The following is a 14,709-nucleotide window of genomic DNA, read 5'->3' as shown; positions in this document are numbered from 1 at the left end:
TTTTTTTGCATGGAGTTCAGCGCCTGTCAGGTGACGTCGCGTTACGCGACGGTGCAGTCTGGAAAGCGTGTGTCAGGTGACGTCGCGTTACGCGACGCTGTAGTCTAGAAACTCGTGTGATCACATATCACCCGGGGTCCACTGTAGTGTGAGTGACAGCGACGTCGCGCTGTAGTGTGGACCCCGGGTCACGTCAAAGGAACCGAACCTTTCACCTCGCTTAGGACCCCACCTTGGTTTACATCTCCTCGCGACTGTTTGATGGATTGGGACTCGGATTTGGGGATTCGAGTCACTAGAGTACGATAGCATTCTCTCGAACGTGATCTTTAGAAATTCCCAATTCCGATCACAATGGTCGACAATTCCGTGGTTATCAAAATCCACGACCTGTCCGATGACATCACGGACCAGTGCGTCGCCGAATTCTTCGCTCGCTACGGAGAAGTACGGTCAATTCGTTCGGGAGTATGGCCCAAGCCATACCCGTGTGCCGGAATCCCTGACGGATACCGCTACGTCACAGCGGTTCTTTCTAAGCCGGTGCCGTCATACGTCTCGGTTGGAGGGGAAGAGACGCTGGTGACCTACCGGGGACAGCAGAAAACGTGCCGGAAATGTCGGCTTTCGACACATCATGCGATGACCTGCACCCAAGCCAGGAAACTTGTAGCACAGAAAGCGAACAACAGCGAGAGACTGTCGTACGCTTCGGAGGTGCAGAACGGCACCGAAACACCTGCTCCAGAAACAATCTCTCGGGCGATCACACCGACCTTCCCGGCGAGCACATCGTCCGGCCCAGAGCACACCGTGGCGGCGTCCGAGTCACACAATGGACGCACCAGTACCGAGCAGTCCGGTGCAGGCCGCTAGCGTTGCGGCTAGTGCGCGGACCGTCCCGGTAGCAGCAACCTTCATCCGGGCAAGTGCGTTGACCGGCAGCATCGACCAGCAATAAAATGGCCATCGGTGGACTTCAGGCGGGCACCGATGCTTCATCGACGTTCAAAACTCCTCATGTCCTTTCTTCTTCCCCTACAACTGCATCCCTTTCCTGACAAACAATGGCAGGTAAGAGAAAGCCGGACGATCATACGGACAGTGACGCGTCGTGCCAGTCTGTGGAGGAACCGGCCAAGCGTAAGGCAGGTCGTCCTCCAAAAAAGACTAACGCTACGGCAGCGAAACCCACAGTGGTAACTGACATGGATACACTGTAATTTGGTGAAAATAGATGTATCGCTAAAAACGATCACTATCGCATCGATCCAACTCCACCAAATTAGACGTTAAACGAAGCTTCCTGTGGAATATTGATGCTGACGTTATATTCTTGCAGGAGGTTTATTACTCTGACTTGAAACTTCGCTGGGCAGTTTCAGTTCGGCGTTGCATCAGAGCGGATGGTTAGCAGTGCACGAGGTTCCTGAAATAGTTAGCGGAAAAGTAAGCCACGACCGCGTGGTGTCGCCGAGCAGGAGCTCAAGTCAGAGAAATCCTAGCCAACGCACATCTCGTGCTGTTTGAGTCATCAAGCGGATCACGAGTTTCGTGCGGTCTGACAAACGGAAGGAAATATTCCTTTCGTGACGGCAGGTGAACAGCCGCATTTTGACTGCGCACTAGCGTGGCTGGCTAGCGGTGCTCCTGGCCGCATGGTGGCAGTCAAAATGTGACGCCTACAGAAAATCAGAACAAACACAGAAAATCAAGACATATGGCCTTTAGTTGCCAGTCCTTAAACAATAGAGGTCTATGTCTCCAGGTTAGCTTGCGAAGGCCCAGGAAGCTGGATTCAATAGCCGTACTGGAGTAAATCCTCGACGAAGAGAAGAAGAAGAAGACACTCGCTGGGTACAATATTGTAACGAACGTCGACCACGGCGTCCCAAGGAGACGCCACGCTCAAGCAACAACTTAGCGATAATATCGTTAAGACCATTTTTGTAAGCTCGTAAACTATTTGATAATAAATAGTATGTTTTATGAAAAAAAGGAGAGAATAAATGTTCTGATCACTTTAAGCCTGAATATTTGGCGGGCTACTCAACCCTGCGGTACTAAATTTTTACTACATGTTTGACCAACATTTTTCATAGATTTCAAAATTATATGAAAATTCTAATCAAATCCGGTCGGAGGATCGTCATAATACGAAAAACTAAATTGCTATCAAGGCCCCTAGGGGTATTTTTATTCAATTTTAATAACTAATCGTGACGCTCGATAAAAGTATTTATTAACTCCTAAAATGAAATGCATAGATATTTACGTACGCACGTAAATATGCGTAAAGTTCATTTCATTTGAGCAGATTGGACGTATCAACGAGGTAAAATTTTATTTAAAAGTAAATGGAATGTATTTTGTGCATTGGTTTGTGATGTAGAACTAAGCTACATGTGATGCATAATCTAATACTATCGTTTGTAGCTGCCCAATATTAATACTACCGTTTGTAGCTGCCCAATTTACAAAAGGCACATGGCTGGCTGGGAACATTAAAATGTAAGGCTATTAAAAATGGAACGGAATTGTTTTCTTTAGTCGTCTCTGTGTTCTCCTCTCAAACACGTAGTCTTTGACTGGCACGTGCGCGTTGAACGTTTATAACTACCGTCCAAACCCACAGTGCAATGCAGATCCACGAGCAAGTGACTCCGATAATCAATGCTGCAGCGGTATTAATTCTTCCTTCGCGGCGTCTATCGTACGAGACGTCCAGATGCAAAAAGTCCATAAAATCAAACACTGACGAGCAGGAAATACGACTTTGTATGATTGGTACCAGGCTGCCGTTTGCCTGCATGTACTTGATGAGCTCGTACCGCTGTTGCTTGCAGGTAGCTAAAAACCCGTCCAAATACATCGCTGCATGCACCAGCGTCAGCACCGCCATCAAGCTGCCAATAACGCTTGCTGGAATCCAGTAGTAAGGATTAATATCCTCTTCCTCAACTTCGCTGTTGGTGGTCATGATAATAACGTCTCCAGATCTGCGCGAAAGGTTAAGAACGATTAGCAAAACTGTACTAACTGGTGCAGTGTATCATTGCGTCTGTTGCGTGCATACTTTTGCCGGACGGTTGCTGTTCCAGGGTAACGTCTACGGCGACTGAAACAGACCCGCGACACATGGAAAATTCCAAATATGAAGCAGAATATTATGGGCAGAACCAGTCCATAGGCCGCCCAGTGGCAGTACGCTACGTGACCTCCGGTGAAGTAGGTGGCCGTCGATCGCCCGTGCAGAATGCAGCCGCAGTTTCGCTCGATACAGGTATCCAGCACATATCGCCAATGCTGCCATGCCACCGTCGTTGATATGCAGCATATGAACGATAACGTCGCGATAAGCGGATACAGATACGCGAGCTGCTTCTCACTCCTATACTGATTCATTGCACTGTGACTGTACTTCTTGGGCAAGCGAATTAAAAGTGATCCACACTGCTGCAATTAATACAATTAATTCATTAAATCCACGGTGTCTAGGGTTGAAAGTGAAAACTGGGTGTGTTCAAACAAAAACACCAGCTTACTCTGGCCGCGCATCCACTTCACTCCGCACCTGTTGCGCACTTCTGCATCGACTAATTGAACTAGACGCTAAGCGCTTTGAAACAGCAACACGAAAGAAGAAGCAAAAAAAGAAGTGATCCAACAGACCAAGAACGATTTAACGACAGGTCGGGTCAAAGCTGTTTTCTGCTCCGCCATTGCTGTGACAGTTAGTTTGAAAAGTGCTTACAAACATGCTTCCACTATGTTGAAAATCTTCACAAAAATCCCATAAACGAAATAGGAAACGTTTGAAAACACAATAAATTCAACTGAATCCAAAATCATCAAATATTTGTAAATCGTTTCAGATAAAGATATGTACGGTCCAATTAAATATTATAAGATTGGCGATTCAATAGAAAGTTACTAGTTGTTGGACACGCTTGGGCGACAGCCTTTTACATTTAAAACTTAAGCCGTAAGTTTGCCGGTTTGTTATAATATTTGAGATAATTTGATTATGGCCAACCTGATAGATTCCACTTCTTCCTCAAAAAAATCATTATTCAACGAATTCATTTTTCGGATGTTTGGAGTGGCGCATAGTATCCAATTGTTTTCCTGTTATATCGGTTACATCGTACCGTAGGTATTTATTAGCTTATAATAAAGCGCCACATTTTTAGTACCCCGCCATTCCATCAAGCGTGTGGTACTGGTACAGATACCTAGAACAATGGACTTTGAGTTGTAATTTGTGTCAGAAAACGAACCTCTGGCAATGAACTTGAGATTAATCCTCGTTTCTGTATCACATATATGCCACTATACTGGGTAATTAACTAAGCGCACTATGTGTTGGGATGTTGTTAAAAAGGTCAATCGTGCACATATGTCGGTTTCACAAGTTATCGAATATTCCTAGAGCTACCCAAGTTTGTTTACATATACGATTTAAGATCGCTCAATTTTCTCGATCCACCACCAGTTACGTTCCACAGTACGTACAACGACGTTAACGCCAAACCGATTCCGCCACCGATCGCGCACTTTCGCAAACCAGCGGTAGATTTATATAGTAATCCGGTCGCGCCGCCAGCGGCAATCGTGTTGAAATCATCGTCCTCACCACGGGCATACTGAAGCACTACACCGAAAGCAGAGTACATGACCGCTATCGTGCCGAACGTGTTTGCCGTAGCTGCGCCTTGTTTCATTACATGATTCAACAGTCTGCAAAGTGTCGGAATAAAATATTACAACCTTTCACCGATTGAGGATTCAAGAAACATACTGTGTTCGGCGCAGTTTGCCAGTTTGGTTTGCTAGTTTTGTAGCATTGATTCCGTTGTACATTCCGCCCATTCCGCCGATGCACGCACCGATCATTGCGGACGAACCGATCTGTGAAAAGGCCAGTTCGAACCGTCCTCGCTGCTTGGAGGCTCCCTCGGGGAAGATAAACTCTGGCTGTGCCTGCAGGTAACGGGAGTCATAGTTCAAATATGGTGATAAAGGCTGCAACTGTGGGCTCGCTGTGATTCCTACGGGAAAGTATGAATAGAAATGATGTACCTTGCAGCAATGGGAGAAGGTTGCGTAATTCGTATTGAATTCCGTTTTTATGTACGTACCAGAAGAATTCGGATTCCCAAAGGAAAGCGGTTTACTGAGGAAGTCGTCACTCATCGTGTATTTTGCGCGAATAATAGGGAAATACAGAAAGCTGCAAGATTTCTTTAAAATGTGCAACTCGTGAAGTCTTGTTATGGTTAGTGTTGGCAGAATCGGGATTCGGAAGATTCGAATATTCGATCCCTAGACGGATTCTAAAGATTCGAATCCCATTTGACGGATTCTAAAGATTTGGATCCCACTTGACGGATTCTAAAGATTTGGATTCGATTAGAATTCGAATCAGATTTGATTTGTTTGGGACTTGATTTGATTCGATTCTGACACTATCATAGTGGTGGCAGTATTGAAAGTTTCGACTTGACGAATTCGAAAGGATTGATTCCCATTTGATAGCTTTGCTTCCCAGATGGCTCACGAGAGGGCGCTAGCATAGGCCACTTTGTCTGCAGCGTTCTCTGGTGGTCCAACCTAGCGCCCTCTGATGTGGATATGTTTTATTTTTTCAAATTTTTTTTTCAAATTTTTTCAAATTCAAAATTCAAAAACATCGGAAGGTACTTCACTTTCGAGCCTGCTGTTGGAAAATATGTCTCAATACATTTGAATAGAGGTAAAAGAGAAAAATGAAATCCCATCTTTCTGTTTTGATGTAGTAAAACGCAGGTCCAGACGTGAAGTCTCAAATCGTATGGTCCACAATGATTTATGCTAGCCCAAGTACGTAGCTTATAACACTACACTGCCACTATTTTGGATTTAATTTATCCATGCAATGTGAATAACAACATTTCAGGGAAAAAACACTTTTTAACGTTTTGTTTTAATTTGTTTTATTATCGTTTTTTATATGTATCTTTCACTTTTTTCTTTAAATATCGATAATTCAAATATGATCAGATGATTTAAACTTATCGTCAACCCTACTCCAGCGTGTCTCCCGTTCACTCAGCCACATTCACCCACATTACGCCTCATTCAAACATGCACGCATTCAGTTCTACTCCTCCGCAATCCGGGATGGATTGTGTGTTGGTTGGTGTGAGAAATGGTGGTGTATTGATCTAAAAGGTCTACCTATTTCTTCAACTTCGCTTGTCTGCTTTTATACCACTCGAAATTTGTCCAACGTCTTCAGTTTGCACCTGTGCTTTGTTCTTCTGCTGTTTGGCAGAATAATCATGCGCTATTTGTTTGACCATCATTCTTATGCTAACGCAACTCCGGGGGTGCTGGTTCATCTCTCTTTAATTTTGCATGGTTCAAGTCGACGCAATGTGCCCTCATAAATGCTTGTGTACATGATGGTGAGTGAGCGAGTGAGAGATTGTGTCGGGTGGACGTTCACTAAATGTACTATGTTACATTATTTACAAAATTCCTGCACTTTTAGTTTTCTATCTCCTCCTCCGGTATAGCTCAATCCTTCAGTAAACCGATGTTAAGAGCTAACATTAATTTAATTCCAGTCCCGTTGTCTAGCGTTCCTTCTTCATGTTCACCATAGACCCGCGAAAAGTTTGTTAAATAAAGTTTATAAAATGCCAGCCGACTACTTAAACCTCGAAGAACGAAAACCAAGGACCAATATGCCAACAGATCCGAGAGGATCTAATGGACCGAGGATCGTGTTGCTTCTCATTTGGCTAGTTATAATTAAAGGTAAGAGTCCCCGGGGGCCAACCTCGCGTTTGCTTCGTAGGAGGTTTTCCGGTCCAGCTTTAAAATATCATTCCCTGGTGCGCAACACAATTGCGGTTGATTGTGTTCCTTTTTTGTCCTTGCCGCAAAAGCAACCGGATGGTGTTCGATCATTCCACCGGAAGTGCGCCAACTGCACCGACGTTGTGCCGGTCTTATGGGCTTCCCTGCATACTGTCGTCGCTTTCGAGATAGGTGACGTAAGAGTCCGTGCTGTCCGGATGGTGGTGCCCGCTGAGATCCATGTGCGAGCCTAGAGGTGGTCCCTGTCCTCCCTGGCCCGGCATCGGCGGCATGCCACCGGGGCTACCACCTGGACCACCACCTGCTCCGCCGCCATTGCCTACGTCATAGCCATGCATCTGTGGAATGAAACAAAACGAAAAAGTGGGTCCTCGTTAGCGCTCTGTTGGAAATCTTTTCTGCAAGATATAACACCAATATCTCGCAACATTTTGTTAAGTAATTCTGTTAAGTAAATTCTTTCTCCAAAATACCCAAATCCAACACGCAAGAAAGTAGATCTTATTTAAACATAAATTTAAATATCGGCTCCGCAGCCAGTCTCATGGCAAGTAACGCGCAACTTGAACTGAACAAAGAAACAGAAGTGAATCCAAACAAGCTCACAAGAAAACGGTGATCCCGCAACGCGCCCATGAATTGGTGCATATTTCATGGATTGTTATGGCCGTGGTATGCAGAATCGGTTTCGCGCCGTTTTTCCCCACCCCGTTTTGCGACGCAACCTCGCGGGTTCCAGTTCCCTTTCGCTCCCTTTGGATTGAAACGGATGGTGATGAGGCCATCCTTGTGCCTTTTTTGTGCCACGGGACGACTCGCGCGGCTCGGTTTAATCTACGGATTAACGAACGACAAAGTACGGAGCAAGGAGCAACGAAACAAAGCAACGATGGAAGAAAACGGAACACAGGGAGAGAAAGGAACAACTAAAAGCAGTCGCGATTCGGTTGCCGGACGGCGTTTGTTCAAGCCGACCAACAAATCCTCCATTTTGCATCAATCCACACTCCATTTGCTCCAATCCGCCGTCCCCGGTGGTGTTCTTTCTTTTTTCCAGAAATCCTCCCGAGAAAATTTCAGTCCCATACTGAAATCCCGCCGTCGGTTGTTGCAATCATTTTTATAATTTATGAGGACGTTCGTAAAGGCATTTAGAAGGATTCGGAGAGCGGAACTGTGGAACTGCCGTTGTAGGTTAGTTTGGTTAGCTCCAAACTTTTTTTAACGCGGGCGGCATTGGGTGGAATAACCGTAGCGTTAGGCCACATTTACCCAAGCAGGAGAGGGTCTCGCGGGCCGGAGGGATCTCGTTTGGAGACCCCTGGCTTAGAGGATCCCGGAAGTTCTTTTTTCTATAATTGTTCTGAAATAGTTTAATACGTTGACTGCCTAGTGCACTTTTTTAGTACAATCTTTTTCAATAAAATTTGTTTATAACATTTATTAACACGTTGACTGCCTAGCGTTTTTAGCACAATTTTTTAGTACAGTATTTTTTAATATAATGTATTTATAACATTTATTAAACCAACGTTTTTTGAAGGCTAAGCAAAAAGTTAGCTTCTCAAAGTATTGATTTAATATATTACTATAATTTTTATGTAGCATTTTCATTTATTGATCGGTCACAAACTTTTTAGAACTAGTTGCTGCAGTCACCCACTTTTGGGTGACGTGGTACTCAACGTATTAAATTGATTTCTTCAATATTAAATTAAATATTTTTATTTTATAGATTTTGAGAAAAAAGCATACATAATGACGAATGTGTATCGTTGCCGTATGTTTTAGAACAATTTTTCACTTGTTCGATGGATTAAAATTTTTGGGAGAACCAACCAAATAGATTCTTTGATGGATTGAAATGATTAACATTTATCTTGCAATTTTTGAATAATAAAAATGGCCTTTGAATTAGTTTTAAAAGAGAATTAATAAGGGTTTTATCCACGTGGAAGCACGTATTGCCAAACGTGTAAATGATCCAAAGAAGCAAAAATAGTTTGGTTTACATGATATCATAAAGGATTTTCGCCAGATTTGAACAAACATCTTTCGAAACATGGACTAACTTGTCAGGTAACTTCACAATGACATGGAGTGATGTTTATATGGTTCTATGAACTATACTTTTTTATGTGTTTCTGATCTGCTGGATTACGCGTTGCCCCTCCCGTTACCTACCTGATTGACTAGATGCTGGAACGCGGGTGCGTGCGTGTTGATCGCACCGTTGCTGTCCAGGTCGGAATGGAGGGCAAAGTCGGATAGCGCTTTCCACGGCGGTTGGTAGGCGGTCACCTCCAGGCCGTGCAGGTTGAGCGGTGAGTCGTGCCGGACAGGCGAGCTGGCCACCATCGGAATGCCCTGCATACCGTAGCCGAGCTTTCGTCCTTCCTGGAGTGAGAATCCCGAATTTAGACGACCGAATTGAACGCTTCGCTGGAGCGGGCGACGAGTGACCACTTACCTTCTCCTGTTGCATCTGCAGCTTCATCTGTATCGTTTTCTTCTTGTCCTTGCAGCGCTTGTTCTGGAACCAGACCCGTATGACTCGCGGCGACAACCCGGTCATCTCGACCAGCTGCTCCTTCATCAGTGCGTCCGGCCGAGGGTTTGCGTTGTAGCAGGTGCTGCAAAGAGACCAGAAGGAGCTTGTTTAGAGTGTGACTCGGTACTGGGCGCAAGAGCTGGATTTAATAGGTTGGTACGTCGTGCTAGTGCATAATAAAATGCACTACAACTTTGGTGCCCCGATCGGTCACTTCTGCCCGTCGAGTTTCCGCACCGAAACTATGGGCAAACAATCTTCGCCGAACAGGACCGCGTGCGCAAGTGCAACTCGCGTGCGCCCTACCGACGTCCTCATCCAGCACTGCATTATGGTAATAATTTGTACAATTTGTATTTCGCTGAGCAATCAATATTAATAATGGGCACCGCCGGACGCCCGCCGGTTGTGTTGTTGCTTGCATTCGTATGCACTTCTAATTAGAGGCAATTCACAGACCCTTCCACCCAGGCAGGGGGAGGAAACGGCTTGAAACGGTTCCGGAGGGGGTGTCTTGCTTGCGTGGTCAAGTGGCTAGCGGCGCTAGTGTCTCAAGTGGGTCTGGAGACAACGCGAGGCGCGCTCGGCCGAAGGATGCCATGCAGATTAATGTCGCGACTACTGCAGACTAGGCTTGTGTAAAATTGATGTTTGTATTTGCACAAGTAATTTCTCTCGACTGTCTCACAACAAAGGCCCTGGACGAGGGCAACATTTTTGCTATGCTTTCTTAGCCATAGAGGCCACACGACCATCAGGTTTTTCTTGTTCCAATACAGGACACGTTTGAAGTTACATTGGTCGTTGAATAACGTCGCCAACAATCATTGGCTAATGAATTGTAATAGTATCAAGAGTTGCCGTAAGGTTACGTTAGTGTATCTTTTTTTATCACATTTTTATGAAATAAGTTTCTCTAATCCATTTATGTTAAAGCCTTTCACTGGACTATTTACCTTCACAATCACAAAGCAATGAAGTCAGCCTTCTCACGATACGGAGGCACAAGTCGTGTCGAAAAATATCAGGAAAGCGTAGAAAACATTTACGGACCTTTTGTAGCGAGAACATATTTTAATCTTCTACAACATGAGGACGGCCCCTGTTTCGCAAATTAGTGCATTCTTGTATTGTTTGTGTATATAGTGACTTGGCATATAATAAAAGGTTGCTTATAGAATAGAGCGTCAAATATTACAATAGTTTTTGGTTTTAAAGAACAACCATCTTCAATGCTGTGAATGGCCATCGAAGTCCAATAATTTCAGCGATTTGTAAAATTATGAAAGACATACAAATTTACAAAATACACTTTTTCAGTACATCAAACTGTTTCCAAACGTTTTAAAAGCGATACCCAAATTCCGCGATGATAATTTGAGTGTTTGAAAAGTGAACCCGAAGAGTAAATATGAAACCTTGCATACTGATCGTTTCGGCGAGGCGATCATTTCTTTGGAAAAAGCTTGTCAAAACCTAATCGAATGCAGTTCATAAAAGGAAGGAGATATTTTCATAAAATTGCTTATCAAACTGAACCCAATGAATGATAATTCGTAAATACTGTATCATGCTCGTTCGATTTGAAAATAGCTCAAAACGGCACCCCATTTGGGCGATTTACATCCGTTCGCTTGCACATTTGCTTTATAGTGCCATCGCATATAATTGCAGTACGGTTCGGACTGATCAGTTTCACATTCACACCGAGCGCGAGCAGCGCTTGTGCGCGGAATCCATTTGCTTTCTGCCGCAAATCGTATCATAAATCCTAACCGGTACAAATTGGACCATTTTGAAGCTGCGCCGGAACGATCACCGATTACGGGCGTAATGATTCCGGCCGCATCATTATCATCCATCATCCAGCCTCCTTTCCCTAGCGCACGGCCACCCGGCACTCGAATACTATCTGCCGAAAGCAGCGATGCCAGTGGTGGGGCAGTTCGATGTGTCCGTGGAAAGTATCACATTTCACCGAAATGAGCCCTAAGCACTTATCACAATTTTCGGTAACGAGCAGCGCGGGTTTGCATCGATTCAACTGCTTCCGATCGACCTTTTTCATTTTTCCGATCCATCCAACTGTTTCGCACCATTGCGATAAATGATCGCGCTTTTGGTAATGGGCGCAGCGACATAAACGTTCACAACCGAAAAAAGCAACCCCAACATAAGCAACGGGGTGGGACGAGTACCCACTAAGCGAGGGAAGGTGGAGATTCCAATTGGACCAACGAAAGAGAGAGAAAGAGATCGTTCAAGATTTATGTCGGTCGGTTTAGGGGGCGAATGGTGGGGTGATGGGGGAAGTTTGGTTTTTGGCTTGTGTTGTATACATACCGAAGCGTGTGAAGCTGTTTCTCGTTCAGCACCGTCCGCACCCGCGTCGGCTTGCCGTCCGATGGTCCGGTGGGTCCTTTGCCTCGCAAACTTTTATGAGATCCCGATTCGCTGCCCGAATCTGCAAATTGAAATGAAGAGATGGTTGAAGGAGTGGTAAAGAAAGTGGTCAGCGGTGGTCATTGCCTCGAATGTGGTAAGATGGTGTGGCTTGGTCACGGGGTCGCAATAGAAACGAGTCCGCTAGAACAGCGTCTCGAATAGTTCGCCTCTATAGGTAACCAACTTAGTTTAAGTAAAACTATTACCGACAGTAAGGGCAGATTGCGAATTATACAGTTAATCTAGGCTGAGTTTGCTCAACAATCACTAGTGTTCTTTGAAAAATTATAATGTTTGAGTTAAGGAAGGTAACAATGTAAATCCTGCAGGTTTAATATTCAATAGAACATTACATCATTTGTCCAGACCTCAATATATCAAATAACTGCTTTGTCAACGAATACACTTGGACTTGCAAAGATAATTTGAAAGATTCGTTTCTATTTATTTGTGAAGTTTAGCGTAGAACAGAATGGTATTTTTTCCGACGGATGATGGGCAAAAGTTGGACTAAAATTGTATAAAATTCTTGAGTTACTCGAATTCTAATGATCTTTCAATTTGGGAATCACTACTTAAGACATACAAATAACATTTTGAAAGGGTATTTGAATTTGCAGGCTAGTTTAAAACATTTTATGTAGGATTGATCGACCAAACTTGAGGGAATAAAATAAAAAAAATCTTTATATGTCACAAGGCACCTCATGATCACCAATAGCATATCGTTGAGTGTAATACTCGCTGTTCAGATCACGATATCACAAAACGAAGTTTTATCATGTTGTACTTATTTCTCTATCACATTCCGATTTTACGGCACGAAAGGATGAAATCAAACACATCACGTAAATATCGAACAGCATTGAGGGCAACTTTTATGCCAAATGGTAAAAAAATGACAAAACGGAGGGTCAAAATATCCTCTGATTAAACCATTTCCAACAAACCATAGTGTAAGAATTAATCGGTAAGAAACTGGTAAAAATATAGATTTACAAGCTGACCCAACGAACTTCGCCTCGTCCCATATTAACAATACGCTAATATTGGAATAACAAAGTATTGAAACTCAAGGGGGGCTTTATAGATTCGGTGCATGAAGATGTCGACACATAACAATAACAGATCTATCTTTAAGTCGCGACATATCCGACAAATCCAAAGAATGTTTTAAAATTCCAGTTTTTCCATTTTTTTGTTCAAAATTTCCTTTTCAAAAGCGATGTGAAACATCTTCGGCGATGTCATTTTTATACGTATCTCACAATCAATGGGACTTTTTATGGCTTCATCGAAATAATCTTTCTATTAAGTATAGACACTTTAGTCCTCTCCTTCAATGCCAAAAAACGCCATATCCCATCAGGCGACGTACTTGCAAACTTGTTTGATAGATTTCCCTGAACTTAAATACTCAAAATTCATATGTGTTTAGCAAGAAAGCTCTTTCTGTCACTCAACAAAATACATTCTACGTCTACCAGATCCAAATATACGTGATCTAAGCGATCGCTTGTTGATTATCCGAGATGAAATTATTAGATGATCCGTGAATTCGGACTCATTATTTGTCACAATTGTAATCGGTATGGGTAAGAAGCCTTTAAAATTGGCCAAGCGGTTTTCTTAGTTTAAATTATACATCGTATATTTGATTTGATTGTATGGAAAATGCAATTTTCACAAATCTTTCCATTTTCCGGCTTTTCCTTAGACAATATTAAAGTTGTCTTTTTTTAAACCTGAATAAAAACTAACAAATAATCAAATAATATCGTCATGATTGGCTCAGCCGATTTTGAGTTTTGGCGTTAAAAACAAACAAACACTCATTTTTATAAGTTTCAATTTTTTTATGGAAAAAAGAATTTTTCGAGTTTTCTGGGTTTCTGGCTTTTCTTAAGGATTTTTCTAACTTGTATTGTTTTTATTGGGCCAAAAAAAACAAATCATCAGAAGACTTTGTTGGGATAAGTCCAACCATTTTCGTTAGAGAAAGTAAATAGTTTTTTTTTATATGGAAAAAGCCGTTTTACTGAATTTTCCCATTTTCCGGCTTTTCCCTGGGAATTTTCAAATTCTCTTTTTTTGTAAACCTTTCTTGGGTAAAAAGGAACAAATCATACGAAGACGTCATCAAGATTGATCCAGCCGATTTTGATTTTGAGAGATTTTGATTCCAATTACGTTGCAATCAATTTCAAAGTTGTTACATTATTGTTTCAGTGTTCTGGTGCAATTTCTGTTCCGCTTGCGAGACAAACTCGATACCAATATACCAATATGTTAAACGACTTTAATTACAGCCTATTTTTGTTATCATCAAATCAGTCCTCTCGATTGCTTGCAAATCTCTCCCTTTTCGACGCCCAGAAACGATCCGTCCATTCTGACTCCGGCGAACTGAAGCATCCCCAAGAACCGTACCGTTTCCCCAGTCGTGTGGTTGGTGTGGCCCACGATTCGAATTGATTGAATTCGTGTCACCGTTCAGTTCACACGAATTTCATTCGTGTATCTCTCCGCCACAGCGAGCGTCTTCTTTCGCTTTGTTTTTACTTGAATCTTGAAAACGATCATCAATTGTGCGTTCCCATCGGGATTCAATTTGGCGCTGGCGGGGATGATGTACCGGCGTGTGTTTTCTTTTCGTTGGTACATCATCATCATCATCATCATCATCATCATCGTGAACATCAGAAACGGGCGGGTCACACCGCACAAGGCGATCCCTTCGTATCCTTCCCAACCCGTTCGCTGTTCCTCCCGTTCGCGGTACAGCGCGATTACATCTATTATTGTGATTTCTCGTGTTTTATTGATTTGCCGCCCCACGGGCTCCG

At 43.3% G+C, this 14,709-nt stretch overlaps 3 protein-coding genes across 3 annotated transcripts in view; all 3 read right to left on the bottom strand.

The window, feature by feature from the left end:
- Nucleotides 1–2,569: 2,569 nt before the first annotated feature.
- Nucleotides 2,570–3,543, bottom strand: LOC131281040 (uncharacterized). Its single transcript, XM_058310292.1, has 2 exons — nt 3,077–3,543; nt 2,570–2,999 (listed from the first exon to the last, which is right to left on the bottom strand). Exons 1-2 carry the CDS (start codon nt 3,403–3,405, stop codon nt 2,570–2,572), a joined length of 759 nt encoding a protein of 252 aa, XP_058166275.1. The 5' UTR covers nt 3,406–3,543.
- Nucleotides 3,544–4,131: 588 nt separating this feature from the next.
- Nucleotides 4,132–5,275, bottom strand: LOC131291401 (mitochondrial import inner membrane translocase subunit Tim23). The gene is made up of 3 exons (XM_058320612.1): nt 5,142–5,275; nt 4,802–5,051; nt 4,132–4,740 (listed from the first exon to the last, which is right to left on the bottom strand). Exons 1-3 carry the CDS (start codon nt 5,194–5,196, stop codon nt 4,449–4,451), a joined length of 597 nt encoding a protein of 198 aa, XP_058176595.1. The 5' UTR covers nt 5,197–5,275; the 3' UTR covers nt 4,132–4,448.
- A 1,723-nt stretch (nt 5,276–6,998) lies between these two features.
- Nucleotides 6,999–14,709, bottom strand: part of LOC131281093 (insulin gene enhancer protein isl-1) — a 37,718-nt gene continuing 30,007 nt past the window's right edge. The window contains exons 5-8 of the mRNA XM_058310347.1: nt 11,762–11,882; nt 9,338–9,500; nt 9,052–9,264; nt 6,999–7,205 (exon numbers count right to left, since the gene is read on the bottom strand). Of these exons, the coding sequence (XP_058166330.1) occupies nt 6,999–7,205; nt 9,052–9,264; nt 9,338–9,500; nt 11,762–11,882 (704 nt within the window). The remainder of the gene's footprint in view (nt 7,206–9,051; nt 9,265–9,337; nt 9,501–11,761; nt 11,883–14,709) is intronic.

This window comes from Anopheles ziemanni, chromosome 2, assembly GCF_943734765.1.
Source record: "Anopheles ziemanni chromosome 2, idAnoZiCoDA_A2_x.2, whole genome shotgun sequence".
Classification (NCBI taxonomy): Eukaryota; Metazoa; Arthropoda; class Insecta; order Diptera; family Culicidae; genus Anopheles; species Anopheles ziemanni.
This window is presented reverse-complemented; position numbering and strand designations above follow the sequence as displayed.

Coding starts and splice junctions, on each gene's coding strand:
- LOC131281040 (XM_058310292.1), bottom strand. CDS start 3,405: ATGAATCAGTATAGGAGTGAGAAGCAGCTCGCGTATCTGTATCCGCTT. Junction 3,000..3,076: donor ACAGCAACCGTCCGGCAAAA/GTATGCACGCAA, acceptor CCTTTCGCGCAG/ATCTGGAGACGTTATTATCA.
- LOC131291401 (XM_058320612.1), bottom strand. CDS start 5,196: ATGAGTGACGACTTCCTCAGTAAACCGCTTTCCTTTGGGAATCCGAAT. Junction 5,052..5,141: donor TGGGAATCCGAATTCTTCTG/GTACGTACATAA, acceptor ACTTTCCCGTAG/GAATCACAGCGAGCCCACAG. Junction 4,741..4,801: donor GGCAAACTGCGCCGAACACA/GTATGTTTCTTG, acceptor GACACTTTGCAG/ACTGTTGAATCATGTAATGA.